The sequence below is a fragment of the Haliotis cracherodii genome, unplaced genomic scaffold (assembly GCF_022045235.1).
Source record: "Haliotis cracherodii isolate W230 unplaced genomic scaffold, xgHalCrac1.p SCAF_6, whole genome shotgun sequence".
Lineage (NCBI taxonomy): Eukaryota > Metazoa > Mollusca > Gastropoda > Lepetellida > Haliotidae > Haliotis > Haliotis cracherodii.
Genome location: NW_027266319.1, coordinates 11,080,568 through 11,106,819, shown reverse-complemented (window position 1 = coordinate 11,106,819; position 26,252 = coordinate 11,080,568). Strand labels below are relative to the sequence as shown.

Below are 26,252 nucleotides of genomic sequence, written 5' to 3'. Positions count from 1 at the left end.
CGTAGCCCTGGCAAAAGGTATTTAGATACTCGTATAAAACGATCTGGTCATACATATACACTGAAGTTGACTGGAGTTTTATGTACCTGTGGGCAAATATTTTCCCATGTAGTCTCATGAACCCTGTTGAGAAATCAATCGTAACACACCTTAGGTAACTTGCTTGTCTCACATTAGTATTGTTGAGCTGAAATGAACCAATGTTTATCCAAAGGGTAAAGGGAAGTAACTTAGTTTGTTTGCATCGTCTGCTAGCTGTTGAATGGTTTGAATCAAAGTGGTTTACACGGTGAAACAAATATTCCGGGTCTGTATGAATGAGATAAATTTGTTGCCAACCAATACCACAGGGCATATGGTGTGATGTACCCTGTGTGTGAGCCTATATACGGGTAACTCAGGTACTCCGGTCAGGTGGGTACTCACAGGACTACCCGGCCCCGTGGTTAGTCACGTGATATATTGTTTAATGACAAAAATTATCTAAAACTCTATATTTTAACTACAAGTCACTAATGTTGCTGTTCTTCCTGACTACTACGCCCATTCCTTCTGACTTGAATAAAAATAAAATTTCTGTCAACTTCAGTGTATACACCAGATCGTTTCATACATGTATCTAAACACACTTTACCAGAGCTACAATCAGACAGTTTGTATCTACCTCTTGAGACCTACAGCAGGTACCTGGGTAGGGTCGGGTAATAGGGGGGTGGGTACCCGGGTAGGGTCAGGTAATAGGGGGGTGGGTACCTAGGTAGTAAATTTGGACTCGTCCAAGCCCTACTATATACCCTAGCAGTGAAGGGTTCACACAGAGCGTACATCACACCATATACCCCTCGAGATCGGTTGACAACTTATTATATACCCCTTCTCACTGCTTTGTTTTGTGTAAAATGATCTGTAAAATGCCCCTAACGATATGGACGGTCATGTAAATTAAAAGTAAATAAAGTAAATGTGCTTATAAGGATTGCTTACAGTTGGGGGTGGAAGTTGGTTAGGGAGCGCTAGAAGGAGCAGGACGCTTACTGAGGTGAATGCTGTATATCAGATAAGTCCGAGTAGTGAATTAGAAGAAATTGAGTCTGCTTATATATGTGGTCGTTTGCATGCTTATTTTGTGGGCATTTTGAGCGATCTACACTGTGAATCAATTTGTTACGCTGTCCGTGTGACGTCATTTTAAGATGGAAATTCAGGAGAATAGGGACATTTCTGACAATATCTTTTCTGAAAAACAGATTATATACTTAAGTTTGAATGTACGTGGATAAGATGGTATACCATATTCGACGTAATAAGCGCCTAGCCGCTCTCAAAATTAGAAATAGGGAATATTAGAATATTATTTTGGTGAAAAATAAAAAGAGTTGAAAGATAAATTTCATGGTTTATGCTGACAGCCTGAAATGTTTATATACGACAGATATATTTTTCCTGAATTTAATTGCCCATAATTAAGGGTGCATAAAACACACAAGTGCGTATTATATGCGAATAAATGTCTTGTGTACATTGATCAATCAGAAGGGGTGCTAATTGCCACTGTTCACTAGCAAATGTAGTAGCAAATATGGCTGTTGGCTCTTATTAGAGTGGGGCGCATATTACGTCGAATTCAGAATATGTTTGTTTGTTTGTTTGTTTAACGTCACACTGAAGACTAGGTTGCTGAAGACCTATTCTACCCAAGATCTTCACGGGTCTGGTAAAACATGCAATAAAAAGGATTTTTATTGCAAATAATACCTTTGAGCTTCATGTACTCTGCATGTGGCCAGTCAAGTCATGTCCTAGTTTGAGAGGATGACCTGAGCTCCAGCCCCTTTACAGAGGAAGTTTGATTCAAGCCATTCAAAGCCAGCTTTGTTTGTCTGCTAGCTTAAATTTTATGATGTGTATCAATCTAAAAGGAAGTGTATTTACTAAGCGATAGTGTCCCAGGTTTACAGGAGGCGCTGATTACAGTGTCTAGACCTAGGATGAAAAGGGTACCAGACTGGAGGCTCCTGATGTCTCTGTAAGTAGTAAAAGTACTATTTCAGTCAACATATGGGCTACTGTTCTCTGGCCAGTAGACTTGTGATTGGTATTTTGAGTTGTGGATAGAAACACTGGAACAACTTGTTTATTACAGTATTTGACGTAATAAGCTCCCCGCTTTAATAGCGCCCACAGCGATATTTGCTAATATATTGGCTAGTGAACAATCCTAATTAGAACCCCTTCCGATTGATCAATGTACACAAGAATTAATTATTCGTGTATAATACGCACTCTTGTGTTATATGCACCTTTAATTAATTTTGAGAGCGCCCTGGGCGCTTATTACGTCAAATATGGTATGATGAAAGAATGACGAAAGACTAGGTCACAGGCGTTCTCCAGTTCTCCAGTGGTCGCCTTTTTTTGTGTTTATGTTAATGTTATGGCAATGAATTTGAATCTATGTTGAATACTAGCCCACTACTCAAAATTGCATGTATAGGTCCCATTCCTGTGTTCTGTTCTACAAGACCCATGAAGATCTGGGGTAGAAGAGGTCTTCACCATCCTGTGCTTGCCATAAAAGGCGACAGTACTTGTTGTAAGAGGCGTTTAACGGGATCGGATGGTCAGGCTCGCTGACTTGCTTGATGCATGTCGATCCCAATTGCGTGGATCCATGCTCATAATGTCAATCACTGGATTGTCTGGTCCAAACTCAGTTATTTACAGACCGCTGTCATATAGCTGGAATATTGCTGAGTGAGGCGTTAACCAACAAAGAAACTGTTCCACACAGGGATCTGAACACCAAGATGGTCGTAACTCCCATGCTGTAACACTGACTTACAGTTGTAGTGCTAAGATTGCTTTATGGTGAATTAATTATCTGTTTGCCTCATAAATTTGTAACACCTTGCCAGTTCCAACAACCATGTATTCTCCGAATTTATACCCTTTGTAGTGTTAACATTTGTCAAGGACATTCCAACGTTATATAACACATGACATTTATGGCTTTGTGTCCCCATAGGGCCGTTTCCTGTTGGGGTTTATGTTAATGTTATGGGGGCTATGTGTACAGAGGGCAATAAACTTGTACACCTTGAAGCACCGACCTTGAAGCATCTCAAGTCTCCGTCCTCGTTTGTCTTACTTCTATAACAACAGAGGTTATGCTTGATTGACTGCCCACAGCCTCTGTGTGCATGGATTGTTCCCATAATTACTGGAGGAGTATTTCAAACTGTATTCATCTGCTTATCATTGCAGTGGATTTCATATGTTGGTTTAAACCAGACCAATAATGGAGCATATTTGTATTATTCAATGTCAGTTTTGATCAAAGGATGATTGATCAATGTGAGATGTATAAAATGGTTGGCATGCAGACATGCAAAAAGATCATTCATTGAGTTTATTATTTTATCAGTTTACATGAATATGATAACATAACTCTCTGCTTACACATTTCCCTGTTCTGATGTCAATTTCGGCAAAGTGACAACCCCATTTAATTGAATCCGTGAAGATTCGGGGTAGAATAGGTCTTCAACAACCCATGATTGCCGTAAAAGGCAACTATGCTTGTCTTTAGAGGTGACTTACAGGATCGGGTGGTCAGGCTTGCTGACTTGGTTGATGCATGTTATTGATCCCAATTGCGTTGATCGATGCTCATGATGTCAATCACTGGATTGTCTGGTTCAGACTCAATTATTAACAGACCGCTGTCATATAGCTGGAATATGGCCCAGTGTGGCGTTAAACAACAAACCCACCATCCAACCCATTTAATTAACTTTAAGTTAAAGCAGTGGGGAATTTGGTTCATGTGTGATGTGACGCTGTTCAAATTTGGTAACACTTACATCTATTTGTCATGTTTTTGAAAATGATGATTATGATAACAAAGAAAAAAAATGATCTTACAGTTTTCCACTTTTGTATCATTCACTTGACATAAAATAGTTAACCTTACAAGAATCTGTGATACTATGTCTTGGTCACAAAGCATGGGGACATGTGGCTGATGTTTTGAGACTAGTGCTATGTTATAAATGGGGATTCCTGGGTGGTATGGTTCCCCAGCAACCTAGGCTTGTCGTAAGAAGCGACTTAATGGATCGGGTGGTCAGGCTTGCTGACTTGGTTGATGCATTTCGTTGTATTCCATTGTGTTCCACTTGCGTGTATGATGTCAGTCTGTAAATATAACCAAATCTGGACCAGACAATCCATGATTGATATCATGAGCATCGATTCATGCAAGTGGAATATAATGACATGCATCAACCAAGACAGCATGTCTGACCACCAAATCCAATGAGTTCCCACTTCTGACAAGCATGGTTTGCTATAGACCTATTCTAACCCAGATTGATAACACTGTCCTTGAAATTACAAGTTGAAGTTTCTTTGCAGGGTTCATTCATGATTTAGGGAATTTACTTCCTGCAACTTTGAAGTATGGATAATGGATGATGTAAGTCATCTCTTGGGTCATACGCCATTCATTCAAGAGGAACAGAAAATCGATAAATCCTTGTTGCTCATTGATTACAGTCTGAAATATAAATGTTTAAACTATGTGTCAGAATTAGAAAGTAACCCCCAGCTGTGAGAAATAGATGTCTCATATCATCCTCACTGTTGAGGAGGGCATCCTCAACTATTACGATACCTCCATTATTAATGGTAGTTACCTCACACTGCTCCCACAAGTACCAGGGGGCATCTCAAAAACTCGGATTCACTTCAGACTGTGCAATACAATGTCTTAATCACAACTTCTTATGTCATACTTACGTAATGAAGGTGAAAGATAATATTATGAATAATGAATTTAAATTCTGTAGATGTTTATTTTGTTCAGACTTGAATATTTTTAATTGTGATTGACATTGTTGAGATGTCCCCTTTTACGAAGACCACCTGTGTTCCATTCCCACCTTTTCTGCTGTGATGGGACGAGGAAGGATATTGTGTGACAACCTCCGTCATCTGTTGTTCACGGGGACCATCAGGAAACATCCATATTTCAACACTGTTAACAGTTTGATGACTATCTGACAGTTGTATTGATCAAAACGAGGGAAACAATATTGTCATACCATATACGACGTAATAAGCGCCCAGGGCGCTCTCAAAATTAGAAATAGGGGACTCTTATTAGAATATAATTTAGGTGAGTGAAAAAACAGAATTGAAAGATCGTAAATTTCATCTTTATGCTGACAGCCTGAAATGATACAAAAGAAAAGTCCGTGCTTATTATACATGACAGATATATTTTCCAGAATTTAATTGCCCATACAACACACGAATGCGTATTATATGTGAATAAATAAGTCTTGTGTACATTAATGAATCGAAAGTTGTGCTAATTGGGATTGTTCACTAGCCAATATATTAGAAAATAGCGCTGTGGGCGCTTATTAGAGCGGGACGCTTATTACATTGAATACAGTAATTGTTCTGCATTAAAAATGTATTTTTTCAATATTTATTAAAGGAAGCAAATTGACAAAAATCGTTTTCCCAACTTTGCTTTCAGTGAGTGTTGAAATTTTCCCCTCCTCATGTATGATTTTGAAACTAATCTCTCGTAACTAATGATTGTGTTTGTTAAATGTTTATTATTCCTATTAATATTCTACTCTGTGATTGTCACAGGTAACAGTTTCCTCAAATATTTCTTTTCACTTTTCATGGCAGATATTTTATTGAATGAACAATGATATCAATTTGGTATTAGGAACAGATTAGATTTCATTACATTTTGCAATGCAAAATCATTTGGATAGAATAAACAACTAGAATAAACAGATGAGAGTAGAACAATTTCATGTGTGATTGTGACTGGTTTGTCCATACAATTATCAGTAGCTCATATCGACATATGGAGAGGTTAAATGAAGACGTTAGCTTAGTACAGGTAAGTGAATATTTTGAAAAATCGCCTTTGTATGAACTATGAAAAGTTGACAGATGACAAAGTTGAGACAATTTAGGGTAACAACTTCTTTAATACTGTAAGGCAACGTTTCAGTATAGATCCTTACACGGTATTAGTCGCCTTACAGTAACTAATGAAGTTATTGTTCATAAATGGTCTCTGTTTTGAAGGCGCCGCGATTCACTGTGCAGATTTGCATTCCTTAGGCATGCCAGAAACCTTTGATTGTGTGTTCGAATCCTGGTTCACCCTGATTATGTTTCTAGGTTTGTCATCTCCATACCCGTGCTCGTGGGTTTCACCGAAGTGGTAAACATCTGAGACCTACATCCATCACTTCGGGCTTTCCTCCCACATTAAGCTGACACGCTGCGATATACCTGGAATACTGTTAAAAGTGGCGTTAAACCCAACTCACTCACTCTAAGACTATCGTAACCCCTATGCTTTATCAGAGACTCGTGACACACATAACCCAACCATCATTTTGTGAAACGGGGCCCTGAGCCTTTGCCAGGAATGCAACTTAAGCTGAAATACTTCTTTGTCCAAATACTGATAACATATACGGACACCCCTAAAACATAACAATTCTGAAGTTCTATTTGCTGTTTAGCTGGTATTAAGAGGCGACACTCAATGGATCGGGTTGTCAGGCTTTGTGACTTTGTTGATGGCGTATGAACTTGCCCTGATGGTGTGGTCCGTTGCTCGTAATATCAGTCACTGGATTGTCTGGTTGATTATTTACAGGCTGCCATAATAGAGCTGATACTGAGTGTGGTGTTAAGCAATAAACATGATAACATACTAACCCTTTAACACGAGGCAATAAGACTCTGGCTAGAGCGCTTGTGCCAAGCTGAAAGCCTTTTTGACTATAGTAATATCCTTGGATATGTGTACAATTCATTAGCAGGGTTATCCAGACCTAGGACAAGGCATTCGAGAGGTGTAGAGTTGTACAGTGATTAACGTGTTGCCTTGTCATTAGGGCTGGGTGAGTCCAAATTGACTACCCGGGTACCCACCCCCCTATTACCCCACCCTACCCGGGTACCAGCTGTCCGTCTCAAGAGATAGGTACAGCATATCCGATTGGTGAATAGTTTGACCATAGCCCTGGACAAAATGTATTTAGATACACGTATAAAACGATCTGGTCATGCATCCACTGAAGTTGACTGAAGATTATCTTTCTTCAAACATATAAAACTCAGAAGGAATGGGTGCATTGTCAGAAAGAAATGGGAACATTTTTTACTTGTAGTGTAACCATAGAGTTCTAGATATTTTTTTGTCATTAAACAATATATCACGTGACTAACCACGGGTCGGGGTAGTCCTGTGGGTACCCGAGTCCTGCTCAGGACCCACCCGACCCGAGTACCCGAGTTACCCGTCCCAGCCCTACTTGACATGTTAGAGACATTGTTTCTGAATCCTGTGTGGGTACAAATAGGGAAGGCTTTTTGATCTACCCTTGCTGTGTGATATTGATAAGAACATTGCTATTGTGCACTCACTGACTCCTTTAACACAGAAGCTATTGATTAGTAGCCTTTGTATACCACTCAGAGCCTTGCATGGTGATAACAAATGGGAAATTAACAAAAAATGCATCGATTTCATAAACAGGCTAAAGATAAATTTTCAAACACTAGAAATCTGCTAGCCTGTTCCAAGGCTGTACTGAAAGAAAGTCCAAGGATGTGTAGTAATTCTATCCTCTCATGCAAGAAAGTCTAGATATGTGGACAGTAAGGACTCTTCCCTTATAGGGACAACTTGTTCTTATTATTTACATAAACTAGAACTTATGATTTAAACTGATAATTATTGCCTTAGAGACTTGTGCAAGTCTAGCAATCTGTTAAGGTTAAGTTTGGTTCTGGATACCCTGAGTTGAAGATGATACTTTGGAATGGAATGATGAATATATTGATTTGTAGATTGGTATGTGTAGGCCTGTACTTCATCAACTGGCAGTGTTTGTTGTTTGTTCTCAGATGAACCATAACTTGCGCTGAGGATGCTGAACAGAGGATGGGATAGAATTGTATGGAGAACTGATAACATGGGGATATGTGGTGCTTTCCTGAGTGATTTCAACCATGTTAATAAGGAATCAATCATGATACATGGGATTGATTATTTTTTAATAGATTCATGAAAATGAGTTTGTGGGGTTATGCAGTGGAGGATAAAGTGTGGAAAGTTTCATGTTGGACGATTGCTTTGAGACATGCTGTGAAAGTTGTCAAGTAGAGATGGTTCAGTATTGCGGTTTGTTTGTTGTTTCGATCTACGCAATAGGGATATGTTGACACACATCAACCAAGTCAGCGAGCCTGACTTCCGTTCCCATTAGCTGACGCTTACAACAAGCATGGGATGCTGAATATCAGTAGTGAAATATCATTTGAAAGTTATATTATTTCATTAATGATTTTTTAAAATGAATAATGCATAAAAAATTAAAAAATGAATGGAAGTTTTTGTTCTCTTTCATCATAGTCGTTAAAGAACATCAATTTCTTTTTCGACCCGTGAAGATCCGGGGTAGAATAGGTCTACAGCAACCCATGTTGCCAAAAAAAGGTACTATGCTTTTTGTAAGAGGCGACTAACGGGATTGGGTGGTCAGGCTCGCTGACTTGGTTGATGCATGTCATTGATCCCAATTGAATGGATCGATGCTCATGATGTCAATCACTGAATTATCTGGTTCAGACTCGATTATTAACAGACTGCCTTCATATAGCTGGAATATTGCTGAGTGTGGCGTTAAACAGCAAACAAACAAAAGAAACAAACAATTTCTTTTTCAAACTTTTGAACTCAAAACAATTTGTAACATTTATTTGAAAGAATTAAAAATAATGTTTGAGTTTGTTAAACATTCTGACGTTGGCATAACTGCCATTCTTGTATGGAATATTACAAATACCATGCTGGAGGTATTCTTTGTGTCAGCTTGTTTTATAACAGCTCATTTTGTCTGACAAGGTATTTTCTAAACAAGTAGGTGCCTGTGGTATGTGTGATTGTGAAGACCCTGTACAGTCAATATCCCAGACCTTTGATTAGCTGCCGGCATGCACGGAGAGTTCACTCACTAACAATTGTCCACTTCATGGGTTTGTTGGTCTACCACCATTCTATTGTTACACTATTAGATTCCTAAAGGGTTTAAATCACACTGGTGTATCCTGGTCTTTCATCTGTTATTTTGACAAATATCTTATCAAAGTCCAATATATATATACAATCACCGTGGCAACATGCTTTGGCATGTCGGGTTCGTCATTGTGTGGTAATGATGATTGTCGCTACTTTGAATCCCGGTTTGACCATTTACACACCTGCCCCCGTCCATTTGAGCCTCGGACAACCAATCATTTGTGACTGAGCACGGGCCTTCAAAAGGACAGATACCTGTAATCATGTTTACAACAGTTCCAGTGAAGCATCGGCCCCACGAGGGATATTGAATATCTCACAGATTAAGAACAAACACTATTGTCTATATTGGTTAACAATCACAATGGGTGGGTTGGATAAAAACTGTATATTGATCACAAGATCACAAACCCTTGGTTATAAATCTACATTTCTAAGTGACGGTTTCATAGCATATTCCGTTCCTTCACCCCACAAATTGGCTCGTGCCATAAGATACCTCCCATTGCTCCTTGTATAAAGGAGCAGTCCATTATCATTCCAGGGGAAGCAGGTTATAAAAACCTTGCGTGGATTATAACTTTAAAAAATACCCACTAATTACAAATGGCAATTAAACATCTTACGGTTAATTGCTGGTTGAGAATGCAAATCAGGTGATATATCCCCATCACTAACGAGAGATTATTGAAAGCAGGGATGGAGGCAGTGAAGCGGGTCATCCAAGCTAGTTCATTGTGTTTATGTATGTACGACTGTAGCGTAACACAGCTGCCCCTATAGCCGGCTCCATTGGTCAGACGAACAGGCTCTCTGGACCTTGGTGGACGGTGCACCCCTCTCCCGCTCTAACACAATTGGATTATTGGGGTGACAACTGTGGAATATGTGCCCAGTGTTTTCGTGAACAGCTGTGGGATTTTATTTTGGATTGACGAAAATGTACATCTGTATTATTGGGTAAGTGGTGTTTGATACTGTGATGCAGCACCTCTAGGCTGTGCCGTATGTTCCCAGGTAGAGATGGGAATAGTATACAGGGTGGCATTGTCTCCTGGGGCGTGTTGGGGGGAATGTCAACGTGCTTTAATGTATGTTAATATTTCGTCACATGAATCGTTGTTGTCACATCATGGTCGTCATGCTGTGTTTCAGATAGAAACAACAGTGGTATTGATTTTGAGTCGCATAGATATTTTGTTCAAAACAGTTGTATGTATGAGTACTGTGTCATGTGATGTGAGCATGTTGGGTGTGTTTGTGTGCATACTGGTATATATTTTATCAGAGAGCATGTCTTAACTTAATGATACTAAACAATTGAAAAGGAAAATGTACAAAGCTTATGTATCATGGTATTCTTAAGCATCTTATGTCAATATCTGATTGGGACGAGGGACAATTATTTCCTTCAATGATTTATATTCTAATACAGTTTGCACTATGTATGATTTTTTTGCATGTTAAAATATTGTTATTTATTTATTTATTTATTTATTTAATTTTATTTAATTTTATTTTATTTTATTTTATTTTATTTTATTTTATTTTATTTTATTTTATTTTATTTTATTTTTATATATACATGAAGAAACTAAAGATGTTATATTGAGGTATAGGTGTTAGAAAAGCCTTGTTAGACTGACCATCAAATTGATGACATCTGAGGCTATTAAGGAACATAGCATTTATCTTGAGCCATCTTTGCCAGTGGCAGTTCCTGGGGTAGGTAGTTGTGGGACTAATCCAGCAAGATATGGCTGTAGTTCATGGCAGTTCGTGTATCACTCGCTACCTGCTTGGCCGAGGTTGATAGTGCAATAAGTGTCAGTAGGAGAGATGGGGCAAGTTAGGGGGATGTTAATTGCTGTCAAGTGGAACAGCGGATGGCAGGCAGGCACATGAAGGCTGCATTACTCAAGGAATTGACATATATGTTAACCTAAGATCTTAAATTCAGCACTCCATTAGGTGGCCACTAATTCAATTAGTATTTAGTATTAGTACTCCTGGGCCCACTTGCACAAAAGCAGGCTTAGCACTATGACTGTCTTAAGCTAGTCCTGCATCATGACTAGAATTTAAGTTTTTTAGGTATTTTTTTAACTAAAAGCCTAGGCAAGTCTAGATCAAACTAACCAAGTCTAGTTGCTTGATACCACATGAAAACAGCAGCAAAGGAAAGGTTCTTTCAAAAAAAATATTTTTATTATTTTAAAGACATGTTTTCATTGACTACAGAAAGGGTCAGTCTAATTCTTAAGCCTATGTTAAAGTATGGGAGTTATGATCATCTTAGAGCTAGGATTGCTTTGTGCAAGTGGTCCCAGGACTGTTTTTAGAGTTAATTAACTCACTATGGGTTATTTAGAATGGCTGTGTCAATACTGATTTTTGTTTTTTTGGATTTTGCTTATGTCAGGATATATAAAAAAAAATAAATGTACAAAATCTTTTTAAATTCAATTTGAGGTTAATTTCCTCAAAATGATTCTTGAAGTAAGTTATGACAAAAGAAGAAATAAATCCTCTCTGCTTTACTGAAAACTTTAATGTTATGATGAGCATCGTGTAGAATTAGATATTTTTCACTGAAGTATTACTAAGTCAACATGTCATAGAAAAAAATATGTAATTATCTCTCAAAGGGTAGTGTACTTTAACGATTTTGAATTTGTTGAATTTTAGTTAAATGTCACGAGAAGCAGTTGTTTTCTCACTGAATGGAACAAGAGAGTGTCCGTGACTTAGATGTGAGGAGCAGAGGCAGGGATGTAATTACTGCAGGATGCCCTAGTGATGGGGACACCACATAGGCAGGGATGACAGCAGCAGGAGATTCTCCACAACTAAAATTGGAACTGACTTCATTGCATCACTGAAGTAACATCCGTTACACAAGGCAATGCTGGCCTGTTACCCATCCTTGTGTCAGTCAATGATTCCTTGTTCTCATTTCTTGTCTAACATTAAAGGAATAAAATGTTGCTTCAACATCACTGGCTCTCCTTTGAACATTGCATTAGGACATTGCTAATATCTGCCAGAAGCATTGTCATTTGGCTCAAGTACATGAAATAAGAAGTTATTAAATGAAGCATTCTTTGAAAATGTTTTCATCAATCATACAAACACAATTTATGAAAGTGTTTGTTTAAGTATGAGTTTTCAGGGATTGCCACAAGGTTCATCGTGTCTGAGTTATGTCTTGGCTTCTGTTTAATGTTGTATTATTGCTGGATTTTCCAATACACGAAGTGTAGCGTGAAGCAGATCACTGGAGAATTCAGCATATGGTCAGTGACAAACTTATCTAGTTTGAGGCCTTTAGAGCATATGGGATTTTGAAGTATTTCTGTTGATTTATCACTCGATGTCAACCTGAAATTGTTCGGTACCATGTAATCTGGGATCAATAGTTCTTGATACCGAAACTCGCAAGATGGATGATCTTTTATTCATATTGCTGGATGAAAAAGTCTGGGTGATTGAAATGTAACCATGGATTACTCATTTAGGAGTTTTATACAAAGTAAGGGTCTGGTCTTGGTTTGTCATGGTTAGGTCTCAGCTTTATGGTGGGGTCGGGAGGTTAGTGTGTTTGTCTGTCACGGAGGAGATCTTTTCTGTTGCCCTTGTCAATTTGTGAAGCCTGTATTTGAGATCACCTGCACATATTTGGTTGCAAAAAGTTTACAGAAATTCAGTATACTGCTCGCTCACGGTGAAGCTCCAGTCTTAAGCATATCCTTTGGCTTTTTAATATGAACGACCGCCTCCGTGGTCTTGTGGTAGAGCGTCCGCCCAGAGAGCGGAAGGTCCAGGGTTCGATCCCGGGCCGCGTCATACAAAAAGACGTTAAAAGATTGTACTTGTTGTTACCCTGTCTGGCGCTCGGCATTAAGGGGCTAAAACAAGGACTGGTCGGCTCGGAGTCAGTATACTGTGTCTGAGTGGGGTATTCGTGTTAAACTGCGGCATGGTATCTCAGTGAGCTAGCACTATAAATCGGCATCAGTCCGGACTAGTACAAGCAGCCACACACACACATACACGTGCATGCACGTCGCTATATAAGTGCAATAATCTTGGACGCGACGTTAAACCCAATTTCACCTCACCTCACCTCACCTTTTAATATGAACAAGTTTAAATGGACAAGTATCAAATAAATGGTACTAATATCATTCTGTAGCTAATACTTTGGAGTTGGTTTGTTGTTTAACGCCGTACTCACCAATATTCCAGCTATATGATGGCGGTCTGTAAATAATCGAGTCTGGACCTGACAATCCAGTGATTAATATCATGATCATCGATCCACGCAATTGGGATCAATGACATGCATCAACCAAGTCAGTGAGCCTGACCACCCGATCCCGTTAGTCGCCTTTTACAAGCATAGTCGCCTTTTACGGCATGCATGGGTTGCTGAAGACCTCTTCTACCTGGGATCTTCAGGGGTCAATTCTTTGATGTAGCAGTTGGCTAAGGTACTGATTGTATGGATGACAAATATTTTTTTCACTGTTGCATCATTTTCCCGTAAATACAAACATGATGCTTGCATCTACACCGAAACATTGCAATAGTGTGAATGGAGACGTTATCCACACAATGGCTTTTTCACACTGACCTTCGAAGAATTAAATTGATCCTACATCCAACAGCTTAAAAAGATTTTGTATTATATTCAGACCATGAACCAAAGAAGATTTTAAAACATGATACCATTATTAAATCCTGTTCATATGATACAAGTGTACAAGCCTATCAACGCCAATCTTTAAAATCACAGGAAGTCCTGAGCACCTGGGTGTTAGGGCTATGACAAGGACCCCAGGATTTTTGTTGTATTATTTAATCATGTTTATGCAACTGAAGTCATTATGACATTTGTGCTTGGTCCTGAGGGTGTTTTGGTACAAGGAACTTCTATCTCTGGAGACAAAGTAGAGATTCTGTTTTCATGTGCGTCCACATGGTCTTTAGCAGGTGTTTGTGTTGACAGCAGCTGTCAATCTGGGATTCCCATCTCTTCAAGGTCACCACACCTGCCCTGCCACACACATCCAAATCCTGGACATCAGTCCCAAGGATCTCCAATCTCTTGACCAGAAGGCATGAACTGTGACCACATGGTGGGACCAGATTCAAAACCAAGGATTTAGACCTAAGTTTGTTTCTCATACAGACCCTGAAATAGAAATCCCCAAACTCCCAAGCATGTCTGCAATACTTGCACAAGCTAGATTTTTCTTTTCACTGAGCTCATGTCAATTATATATTATAGACAACTGAACCAAAATAATTTCAGACTAGATGTTAGTTGGGACCAGTCTGTGTGCTACCATCCGAAAGGTTTAGTTGGTGGGGAATAGATAGTTAGTTTTTGAGGCGCAGTCGGAGACCACATTTACCAGTAGATATTCTCTAAGCTTCCTATATCAAAATCTTAGCTTTCTGATTGTTTGTGTCCACCAGACTAAACAGAAAGAACCAATGCAAGTGGTAATGGATATATATAGTATATGGTATATGGTATATATGGTAATGGATACACTAGAATGAAGAAGAATTTGAGTCCATAGACTCCCGCCTAGTCTTACTCCAAGGCTGTACTGAATGATAAGTCCATGGGTGTATTGTAATTCTATCCTTATAAAAGGCAAGTCTAGATATGTGGACTGGACGCCGGTGTCTTATAGGGACAACTTGCTCTTTTTATATATATAATCTAGAAATTATGATTTTAACTAATAAATTTTGTCTTAGAGACTTGTGCTAGTCTAACTCACAGCCCATGCACACAGAAGTCAGAAAGAGGTCTGGCCACATGGTCAGACTGATAAGACACACCAGACCAGCTTGTTGACCATCTCTAGGCCTGGCCATACCTTCACATCATTAATAGCTCATTAGCACTGTAGGACAGAGCCGGTAGACACCACAGCACTTGACATGTTATAACAACAAATATGCCCAAGCCCAGCTGTTGGTAATGGATGACTTATGGTTGTTCTGCCATGTCAGTACATTTACAGATCCGTCATGGCATGGCGCAACAGGAGATGCTAGCAGAATGCAACTGGGAAATGAATTACTGATAGATATTCCACTTACAAACTAGTTAATTAGGAAATTTGTCGTTGTTGAATAAATATTAGTCATCTTTGTTGTAATGTTTTGACACGGTTAGGATCGGTAATAAGCCCCATAAACCTTTCTGGTATTATCAACATGATTAATACCATATGCAGTCCTCGGCTTTAGCCACTGGTCTGAAGCCCGACTCTGATAAAAGTCTGTTCGGTCTAGTAAGCTCAACTAATAACTAAGACCTGTGAAGATCCGGCGTAGTATAGTTCTTCAGTAAACCCTTGCCTGCTGTAAAAGGTGTCTATGCTTGTCGTTAGAGGCAGCTAATGGGATCGGGTGGTCAGGCTCACTTACTTGGTTGAAGCATGTCATCGTATCTCAATTGCTTGGATCGATGCTCATGATGTCAATCACTGGATTGTCTGGTCCAGACTGGATGTTGTTACAGCCTGCTGTCATACAGCTGGAACATTGCTGAGTGCAGCATTAAACAAAAAAAAACAAAATCACTAAATATATTAACGCTAAAATCTTAGTGCTAAGAGGCATGCTCAGGATAGTAGTGTCACAGACTGCATATGACAAGTTATTTTGTTTCTGTGGTTTAGTAATTTTAATGATTTTCTTTATTTCTGAAAAAAAGTTCCTCTGGATAAGGACACATCTTAGCCTGCAGGAAATACATGACACTGACACTGACAGGTGTTCAACTTGAGAAACTTTGATTAAAAAATCATCAGTTCAGGTCTAAAGTTTTTTCATTTTGAATCTTTGAAATAGACTTTCCTTCATTAAAAAGATTTAAAAAGGCCATTGCTGATGATTTGTTTTCAATGTGTCAAGTGTTTCCTTTGAAGTTCAACATCTTTCAGCCATGAAAGATTGTTTCAATACTCCTTTAGATTTTATCTTCTTGGTTCATTCATGTGGCATCTCCTTGTGGGGAAATATTCATTGTAATCTGAACACTGTTTTCAAGAGGAACTTGTTATCCCTACAAGTCCTAGCAATTACTTAGGAACAGAATTCTTGTCAATCTCATAATAGGCCTAAAGCTGAGGAGATTTTAAGCAGGAGGGCCCTTTCCTTGGTGAGCTAGCTATTGTAGACCGGCCTCGTGGCTTGACAGAAAAATTAGGATTATCTGAAAAGGTCCTTATATGTTTTGATTGTTGTCATTCAAGAATGTCATGTCAACATTTTGGCCTTTCTGTGTTTTAGCCACCTTTTCCTAAAAGCACAACCGCAACCTTCTACTCTTTTGTAGACAGTTTTTTTCCTTTGCTTTTGTGAACTGTCAATCAAAGTTCAAAGGCAATCCAGTTGAATTGTTTAGAAAAAGAACACATCTATTATTCAGTTATAAATCATCACTTGCTAATTTTATTTTTTGAAAACACAAACCTCATCACTCTTTCCAACACTGTGACCTGCCAATCACACTTGAGGAGAACTTTGAAATGAATGATTTTTAAACCAACTTCCCTTGTTCAGCCTGTTCAAGTGTTGAGCCTGCTTTGACAAGCGTTTCCTGTCATGATCAGTGTCCATCAGTCACAAGGGGACATGTGGATGTGACACATGTCCATTGGGACCTCAGCTTGACCAGGTGGGAAGATCCCTCCTTCCTGATACACATGGCCTGGATTACTGCCACTTAGAATAGCAACTTGTACAGACAGGTGTCTTAGAAACACAGTGTACACATGGTATATTTCAGGAAGACATGAAACTTAGATAGACACTGTAGATGACAACTTGTTTATTATTTTTCTAAGCTTCATGCCTGGGATAGATTCTGAGGTCGGGGGATGGGGTGGGGATAGGTTCCAAGTGTGCGGCTAACTGGGTGACCAGGCATATGTAGATTAGCATGGAGCCTGAAATCTTTTGATATAACACATTTTGCTGTATGTTTTTTTCTGATGATGTCATGCTAGGCCTACTTTTTATTAAATGCAGGTACTCCTCAGTTAAGGTCCAGCTCTACCTGGGGCGGTCGGGCAGCCTATTGGTTAAAGCGTTCGCTCGTCAGGCCGAAGACCCGGCTTCAATTCCCGACATGGGTACAATGTGTGATGCCCATTTCTGGTGTCCCCCGTTGTGATATTGCTGGAATATTGCTAAAAGCGGCGTAAAAACCATACTCACTCACTCACTCCAGCACTACCTGGATGATTGTGTGGTTCGATGGCATGGATGGGTGCTCATGCTGTCAACCACCGATTTGCTTAGACGCAGGCACACACACACACACTCACTGTAAGACAAACTATAAGACATACTACAATGTGTAGAAAGGAACCCTCTTTAAGGAAGTAATATTATATCTTACTCTTCAGTGGTAGATGGCTTAAAAGATCCATTACTTTCATAAACCTTTGCCATCCATTAGTAGCCTTGTGCTTCCAGAAGCTGAGACTAAAAAGATTAGGATAAAGTTCTTACAATGAAAATTAACCTTCTTTATAGGTTTGGGGTTAAACCTGGTGATATATTGACAGTTTATGTGACATGTTGAAAAATGTTGTCTGTTATACCTTCTGCTGAATCAATGCTCATGATGTCAATCACTGGATTGTCTGGTTTTTACGGGCCACTATCATAGCTGGATTATTGCTGAGTGCGGCTTTAAACAAAAAATCAAACAAAACCTACAAAACAGATGTTTACCATCCCTTGTGTCTTCTAGATTGTGCAATAACCCAAGTCTAGCTGTGCTAATACAATATGTCAGATCGGTGCAACTGATGACTGCCAGGTAATTTTCTGTCTTCAAATGTCATGTGGATGTATGTAGGCGTTGCGTAGGCATTGAGTAGGCCACAAATCAATATTGGTTTGTGAGATCTTTGTTTCTAACTTTCAACACAAACCAACAAACACCTTGACATTTGTCATCTCTTTAGAAGCATTATCTATTGCTTACCTGTCCTTTTTTCATTGATTAACAAATACATTGTCCTTTTGAAAGCAATGCGCTGTAGGGGATAATGGTTTTAAGGACAAATCTCTCTATGATGCTGGATAAAGTTGCCTGCGATCACCAGTGTGCACTTTTCACAGGTGGTGCCTTGAACAGTGGTTCACGATAGCTGCAGCAAAAATGGCCAAAAAAGTCCCCATTCCCGATTATTTTTCAGGTGCTTAAGTACAAATATGCATGAAAAGTTTCAGTTACTATGCTGTATAAAAACATATGTAATTACTCAGTTGGGCCTTTCAGCTGGCGTACCTGTCTTTTCTTGCTGGGTTTTATATACTGATCGATTGGAGGCATCCTATAAAGTTGACTCTACGGCAGTGATAAATGTACTCCCTGAACCATATTATTTTCCCCGTATACCAAGCCCTTAATGTAATGCTATAGCACTAAATGAAGCAAGTCGAGACTTTCTACAGAATCTCCCATCTCACTGGGACTCTTTTTCAATTTAAATGTAGTTGCTTGTTTTTATCGAAAAATGTATTTCCTGAGATAAAGCTTAAGGTTCATGAATTCTAATTTGAGAAAGCAACCCAAAATGTCTACCAAGTCCGCTCTTCAGATGGCACAAGAAACTATTTGAGTACGTAATGATTAGTTTTTGAACAAATACCTACTAAGGTTTAAAGAACCAAATAGACTGGAATAATAATCGATTGAATACCCAAAATTGAAATATCCAATGCGAATGAGTACATGTGAGTGAATATTCAATGACTCCAACGGCTATCTCCTGAACTGTGTGATTGCTTATCTTTTAAACGAGTCTTGCATGGTTGATATTATTGAGGCGACTCTGCAAATATCTCTTCCCCAATTACCCTATCTCTGGTCCATCGCCTAAGATAAGACACCTTCATGCAACACGATATCCAGGGGTTTTAATCACAGTCCAAGCATATGCCAGCTACAGAAAGTATTTAGGAGGAAATGTCCCAATATTTCAGCAGGTGGTTGTGCAACAACTGAAGTGGTTGGGAGCAGTATATTCTTACTGTTCCCAGTAGTAATTAACTGTGAAGGCACAAGGTGGCATCTGCTTTGGATGCCATGTCATAGATATTACATTAACCAAGCTCAAAGTGGTAATTGCCTGTTGGTTATCATCAAGGGACTTCTCAGCAAAACAGGTGCTCTGCTGGAGCTGAGATTTCAAATTGACCAAAAATGTTAAATATCAGCTTTCGGATTGGCCATTTAACCTTTATATGTGCCTGGGAGGATTTGGAGATAGAAAATACATGATCCCTGGAAACAACTCGAAGACAAAGAAAAATATTCAATCTCAGGCTGGTAGTGTTTTTCCAGAGATCCTGAAGACTGGAGGAATTCATTTGGGGGTTATGTCATGGCTGGCACTTTCTGTAAACACATCCAGTCCTCTGGGGACTGGGAATTATAGAAGGAATGGTCACACAAAGATAGCTTTCCAATTTTTTCGTCCAAATTGCCTGTCAGTCGAGACTGGAGATGTCCTTTTGCCCTATTAGTCTTGCCCTTCCACTGGGGAGTTTGTTTTCGCACTAAAAGTGGTAGTCATAATAGTATTTCATCAAGACCATTTGGGCATGTAAGATTTGCCATTTGTTTGGTTGTTGAGTTGGAATGACTTTGCTCAAGTTAATCAAAAATCCTGTGGGGTAATCAGATATTTAAAAACACACCAAAAATTGTATATTACATATCAGGATATTATTTTTGTAACAGTGAAAAATTGAGTGTCCAATTCCAGTATGATAGTTATCATTGGGAGGGAAAATTAAAATATTTACTAATCCTTGAAATGATCAAAATTAAGCATGAAGACCAAAGGTTCCTTTTAAATCACGTATATTAAAAGTTAATCAAGGCCTCTCTGGATTGAATACTGTAGGAGCCAACATCAAGGATCCTTGGATACCGTTAATTTCAGACACTGCTGTAGGGTAAGGGTTGGTGCTATTTGAGCAATGCTGTAGACAGCCAGACATCTGGTCCTTGAACCTTCCTCAATGGGAAGCTGAAAACAGACCATTAGACTTTGAAGATTCAAATAAATAAACCTGAGCCAAGCAGGTAAATAACGGCACAAAAGCTACAGTTGAGAAAAGCTCATTTCTTTTTGCTTTGTCTATAGTTGATCAGTATGCATGGGCAACGCTACATGAGCAGAAAAAGACGTTGAGAAATATATTCGGCCTATCCTTGTCAGTAGACGGTTGACTTGTCTGCCCAGACAGGGCTGATAGAGATTTATTTATTATGTTAACCCTGAGAGAAACTTCAAACATTCACATAGCTGCCAGACAATCGCCTTCATCAGTGAATAGGGAAATTGTATAGGATAGATAATACTGTATGATCATGAACATGGAGGCAGGTATGTCTGACAAATTACGAAAGCATTTGGTCACATGCCCCCATTGTGTTAGCGATGTTTTTTGATTTTCAAAACCTTTATCGTGTCATGATTTGGCAACATGAGATAAATAAGGTAAGATCCTGTCAAAGTGTCATTGTCTGTTCTGAACATTTGCTCAAGACGAAGCACAAATTTTATTGCACAGAACACCCTCAAAATAAAGTGAAGAAAGTAGCTACATTTGGATGATGGGATTTGTCCTAGAAACTCTTGCGAAAGACTGAGTATGAATATCAATAAGGTACACCGACTACATCACCGACTCTGAAGTCCGCACTTCACCTTTAACACTGTGTTCGGCTTAATGACTTTCTAAAGAACCCTTAAGAACATTTATCCAGAACAATGCCCAAGCAAACTGAGGATTGGAAAACAGGTGGCAAAGCAAGGCCTGTGCTTGAAACCTGTCATCATGTGAGTTGTGCTTCTTCCCTTGTGGGCACAAAAGACATGCTTGAGAAAAAGATTGGCAGTTAAAATACGCATGAGATTCTTGTTATGATAAGGGTCAGTGATTGCACATAGTTCCTTGAACGTATCTAGCCTGACATTATGTTATGAACCGAGTGAATGCATTTATAGTTTGATAACCATCTGTGATATTTGTTTTGTAAATTTATGTTTTGATATTTGGTGTCACATAACATGCAGAATGCTGTTATCTTAGAATAGCTGAGAAAAGTGGATCTCTTACAGCAAGAAAATAGGATGTATACTGTGAACATAATTTATAATATGTTCTTAAACAGTTTGTGAACGTGTTCTTCTGTTATGTTACACTTTAAAGGATCTCGTCACACAAGACAACAACATGTGAAATCATCTGAAGATAATTAGAACTAATTCATACTTTGTTTTGCTCTTCAAAGTGAAAATTAAATTATTTTTTTCTCCAAGTGTTTTGCTTTGTAAATCAGCGTTTGGCCAAGTCCTAGTAATTCTTCAGCAATTTCAGTATTGTAAGTCCACTAATTAGAGGACGCAGGCATCCTAAGCCAAGGTTAAAGACGTGTTTAATTTGGATCCTTTACTACTTTTATACTGCAAATATGTTACTCTCCTTAATGAAATGTTTGAATTAAATGCCTGTGGATGTCATTATTTACACAATTGCCATTTTTATCTGCCATTGTTGATCACCAACACCCAAACCTGCCATTAACCAACAACAGGGGAGTCAGATCCTAAAATAACCGCTTTGGAATGAGACACATTTAGTTCATCCCATCCTCTTTCAGATGCCAAAATTACGGGATAGGGAACAGTTTTCTTAAAGTCACTATCTCTTATTACAAGCACTTAACCTAAAGTGACAGTTTTCAATCCAAGTGGGTTGGTGGTCCTTTGATCCAACAGTAATTTGCTGTTAATGAAGCAAGAGTAGAGTGAATTGTTGCTTAATTTGAAATTACTGTGTTTGAAAATCTGGAGGTAATGGGTGACAAAAATTCATTCTTTATCCTCACCTTGGCCCAACTTTGACAACTGGGATCACCAAAGTGGGATCTTTCTAACAGAAAGATCATTTACTTTTCATTCTTTTCAAAGCCGTATCTAATCCCAAGCAATGGTCTATCACTCCCCACCATTTGGGCTGAATAACGTTTAATCATCTTTTTATCATGTCTGACCCTTTTGGTGACCACTGACCCTCTCTATTGATATCTGTTGATGGCGAGATGAGATAAGTCTCATCACAGAGGTGATGGGTGAACTTCGAGATGTCAGCTTGGCATGCAGACTGACACCTTTTGAAAGGCAAGGATATCCTGAGAGGACATCTTTATGAGGTTGACAGAAGTCTGGCGTTGACCACAGTCCTTCTCAGGGCTACTAGGACCCTGATATAGAATTCATCCTGCTTGGGTCATCATCTCTAATTAAAGATCTTGATAGTTTTTTGTTTGTGAAGGGAAAGACTCTAAAGCTTCTTGGTGTTGGGATTTTGAAAATTGACTCCATTAGTGAATGTGGGTGCTGACAGGTCTTGGTGTGCCCCAGGGTGGGAGAGGATGGATTAGGATGGGGGGAGGTGGATGGACACTGATGGATTAGGATGGGAGGAGGTGGATGGACACGGAGGGATTAGGATGGGAGGAGGTGGATGGACATGGATGGATTAGGATGGGGGGAGGTGGATGGACACGGATGGATTAGGATGGGGGGAGGTGGATGGACACGGATGGATTAGGATGGGGGGAGGTGGATGGACACGGATGGATTAGGATGGGGGGAGGTGGATGGACTCGGATGGATTAGGATGGGGGGAGGTGGATGGACACGGATGGATTAGGATGGGGGGAGGTGGATGGACACGGATGGATTAGGATGGGGGGAGGTGGATGGACACGGATGGATTAGGATGGGGGGAGGTGGATGGACACGGATGGATTAGGATGGGGGGAGGTGGATGGACACGGATGGATTAGGATGGGGGAGGTGGATGACACGGATGGATTAGGATGGGGGGAGGTGGATGGACATGGATGGATTAGGATGAGGGGAGGTGGATGGACACGGATGGACACAGATGGGGGGAGGTGGATGGATTAGGATGGGGGGAGGTGGATGGATTAGGATGGGGGGAGGTGGATGGACACGGATGGATTAGGATGGACACGGATGGATTAGGATGGACACGGATGGATTAGGATGGGGGGAGGTGGATGGACACCCTGTTGTGTGTAGAAAGGCAGCATTGTTATGATGGTGTAACAGACAAGGGGAAGAGAGGAGAGGAGTTAGATATTGTTGCATCACTCTGCTAATGGAGGAGGGTACTATTCGTTTTGTGATAATTGTATCTGAAGGGTTCTTGAACAAGCATGTAATTGTAAGGTTTTTGATAGCAGGCTTCACAATAGTTGCATGCAACGTGGGATTTGTTCTGAAATGTAAAACTTTCCAGAAGTAGTGATTTATTAAACTGTGCATGGTAGTTAGGAAAACCTTAAGATTCATCATGTTCTGGATTTTTAAAGACATTTGAATAATGGCAGTCAAATGGGCAGTGAACATTAATAATTGACAATCTTCCTGCAAGACATATCATTTGCCCATGAATTACGTCCCATGAGGTCATGCAGTCTGTGGAAGAATTCCTGTTTTTATTCCCAATACTCATGCTTTCAGCAAAATAGCCATCAGTGGTATTGGCATTTTGAATCCACTCCTCCAAAAAAAGTAATAGAAATATAGAGGTCAAGCAAATTTGAAATGAGAAAAAAAGTATGATTTCCAGAAATGTTGAAATTTCTCTTTGAAAGTAACAGGCACCATGCTGAGGTGAGAAACTTCAAAGTGCCCCCTTCCAGCCATCTTAATTGATGTGTAAAACCTTTATCAGATTCGATTACAGAGCCTGGCTAATTGCATTCAACATATGCTTTGATGTGACGCTGACAATAACATGGTAACATCAGACATGGGGTGAAGTGGATCCGCTGATTTACTGTCAGTCACAACATGTGTGATTGGGATAAACTAGATATTAGCATTACATATGTCACAGGGGAGATGGGTGGTGTCTCTTGGTTAAGCCTTGGCTGCTTGAGGTTTCTGTTGGTGTGTGCAGATTGTGCTTGAGTTACGTTTTCAGCTTGTCATGGTTAGAGATGATTTGTGTAAATGTTTTTGTGGGTTGTTGATGACCAAAATAAGTTTGTTTTGGGATTGGGTAGGTTGGATTTAAGATTGTGAAGAGATTATATCATGCTGGATTAAACTGGAAGCGTTTAGAAAGTATTTTGAAATTTGTCCCAATTCTGGCAACTGCGTTTTTTTCAAAGAAGTCTGCTCATGTCTGTTTGGTCTAAAGATAATTAATTGAGTATACTGAATCAATCATTTCTTTTGTACTATGTAATCAAATTTGATTGATCAATTTGTATGGTTGGGTTTCCCATGGTTATTATTTTATTGAAATATGTCAATGTATCCTTTCCAAATATTTGACTTTAGAGATTTATATTCTTTTCGCAGTAAAATTTGCTGTTTTTCTCATAACCAATTTTCAAGACATTGCTAATTTGTAGTCTTTTTCCTGAATAGACCCGAGAAGATCCGGGTAGCGATAAAAGGCGACTATGCTTGTTGTAAGAGGCGACTATCAGGATGGGGTGGTCAGACTCGCTGACTTGGTTGAGGCATGTCATCGTATTCCAATTGCGTGGATTGATGCTTGTCATCGTATTCCAATTGCGTGGATTGATGCTTGTCATCGTATTCCAATTGCGTGGATTGATGCTTGTCATCGTATTCCAATTGCGTGGATTGATGCTTGTCATCGTATTCCAATTGCGTGGATTGATGCTTGTCATCGTATTCCAATTGCGTGGATTGATGCTTATGATGTCAATCACTGGATTGTCTGGTCCAGACTCTATTATTTACAGGCCGCTGTCATATAGCTGGAATATTGCTGAGTGTGGCGCTAAACAAACAAACAAATGAAGCATAGCCTTCCTATGTCATCTGATTCCCTGCAGCTCTCATTGATACTATAAAAACATGATAAAAAGCCGATTTTGCATTGTGGTAAATTTCATTTTCATTCAATCTTCAAGAAGCCATCAAAACTGGAAGGATGAATATTAATAAAGTTATCAAAGATTCTCAAACCTTTACAATACTCCTTTTTCATGAGAAATGTCTTCTGAGTTTGCAGCTTGTGAGAATATGAGAGCCAGTTTTGATAATAACTGCTTTGATGTGACCAAGTACTTAGTGTCATGCCCCATTGCATCAACTAGTGTTTACCTTTGTAGTAGGACAATATATCAATGATAGTGCATGATGTCCATTCTGTGAAGGTCCTTCCTGAACACTGTCAAGCCCGCTCCCACACACCACAAGCCTTCATGCCTAATTTCACTTGATAGGAATGATTGGCAGTGTTTGACTTTCTCATAGCTATTACACTAAGTAATAAGTCTAGATTTGGGAAACGGCTGGTCAGGATAATTAGATAGAGTGGACTCTCACATTTAGTGATCATGGTGATTTGGGTTAATATTTACATCGTTTGTTTGGAGGTACTAATGATCCTTACGCTCAGCGTGCCACAGACAGTGAGAACTGTGGATTTCAGACGTTCTGTCCGGTGTGATAAAGAATAGGAATAATTTGGGGTTACTTTTAACAAAATCTATCATGAATACAAGACGGGCTTTCACAGGAAATGTGGCTTGGGTTAGACCAAGCGAGATCTCCTAGCAGATATCCATCTTCCTGAGACAAGGGAGTTAACTGACTATAAAAATCCAGTTTCCACCCTTTGCGACCTTGGTTGGAATTTAGGAGTTATGCTTTGCCTGGACCAACGAGTCTTTGCATAGTCCAATCAAAATCGCGTAACAAAATTGACATCCGGTTGTCACCTGCCGTGCAGATTTCAGTCAATTGCTGGATTTGCAAAGCAGTTGTACCGCCACCTTGGCATCAACAGATATTTTCCAAATCTGTTCATGTTTTTAGTCGGGGTGACGCATGATTTGATGCACTTCGCAAAGTAAGACCATTTTTTTTCACAGTATAGATTTTGCTTATGGATCAGATTGTCTTGACTGGGCTCCGCCATTTTGTTAGAAGCAAATGCAAGTGATATGAGAGATGGAATCTGATAGGCCAGTATG

The 26,252-nt window shown here is 39.4% G+C and overlaps 1 protein-coding gene across 5 annotated transcripts in view; it reads left to right on the top strand.

Annotated features, from left to right (window-relative positions):
• The window catches only part of LOC139446224 (IQ motif and SEC7 domain-containing protein 1-like), a 189,174-nt gene that overhangs the window by 25,807 nt on the left and 137,115 nt on the right, over window positions 1-26,252 (top strand). Inside the window, exon 1 of one of the 5 annotated variants that reach the window (XM_071227560.1) lies at window positions 9,966-10,093. The exons of the other annotated variants lie outside the window; for them this stretch is intronic. Within the exon in view, the coding sequence (XP_071083661.1) occupies window positions 10,074-10,093 (20 nt within the window). The 5' untranslated portion in view covers window positions 9,966-10,073. Of the gene's footprint in view, window positions 1-9,965; window positions 10,094-26,252 lie in introns of those variants that run through there. 5 annotated transcript variants of the gene reach the window in all.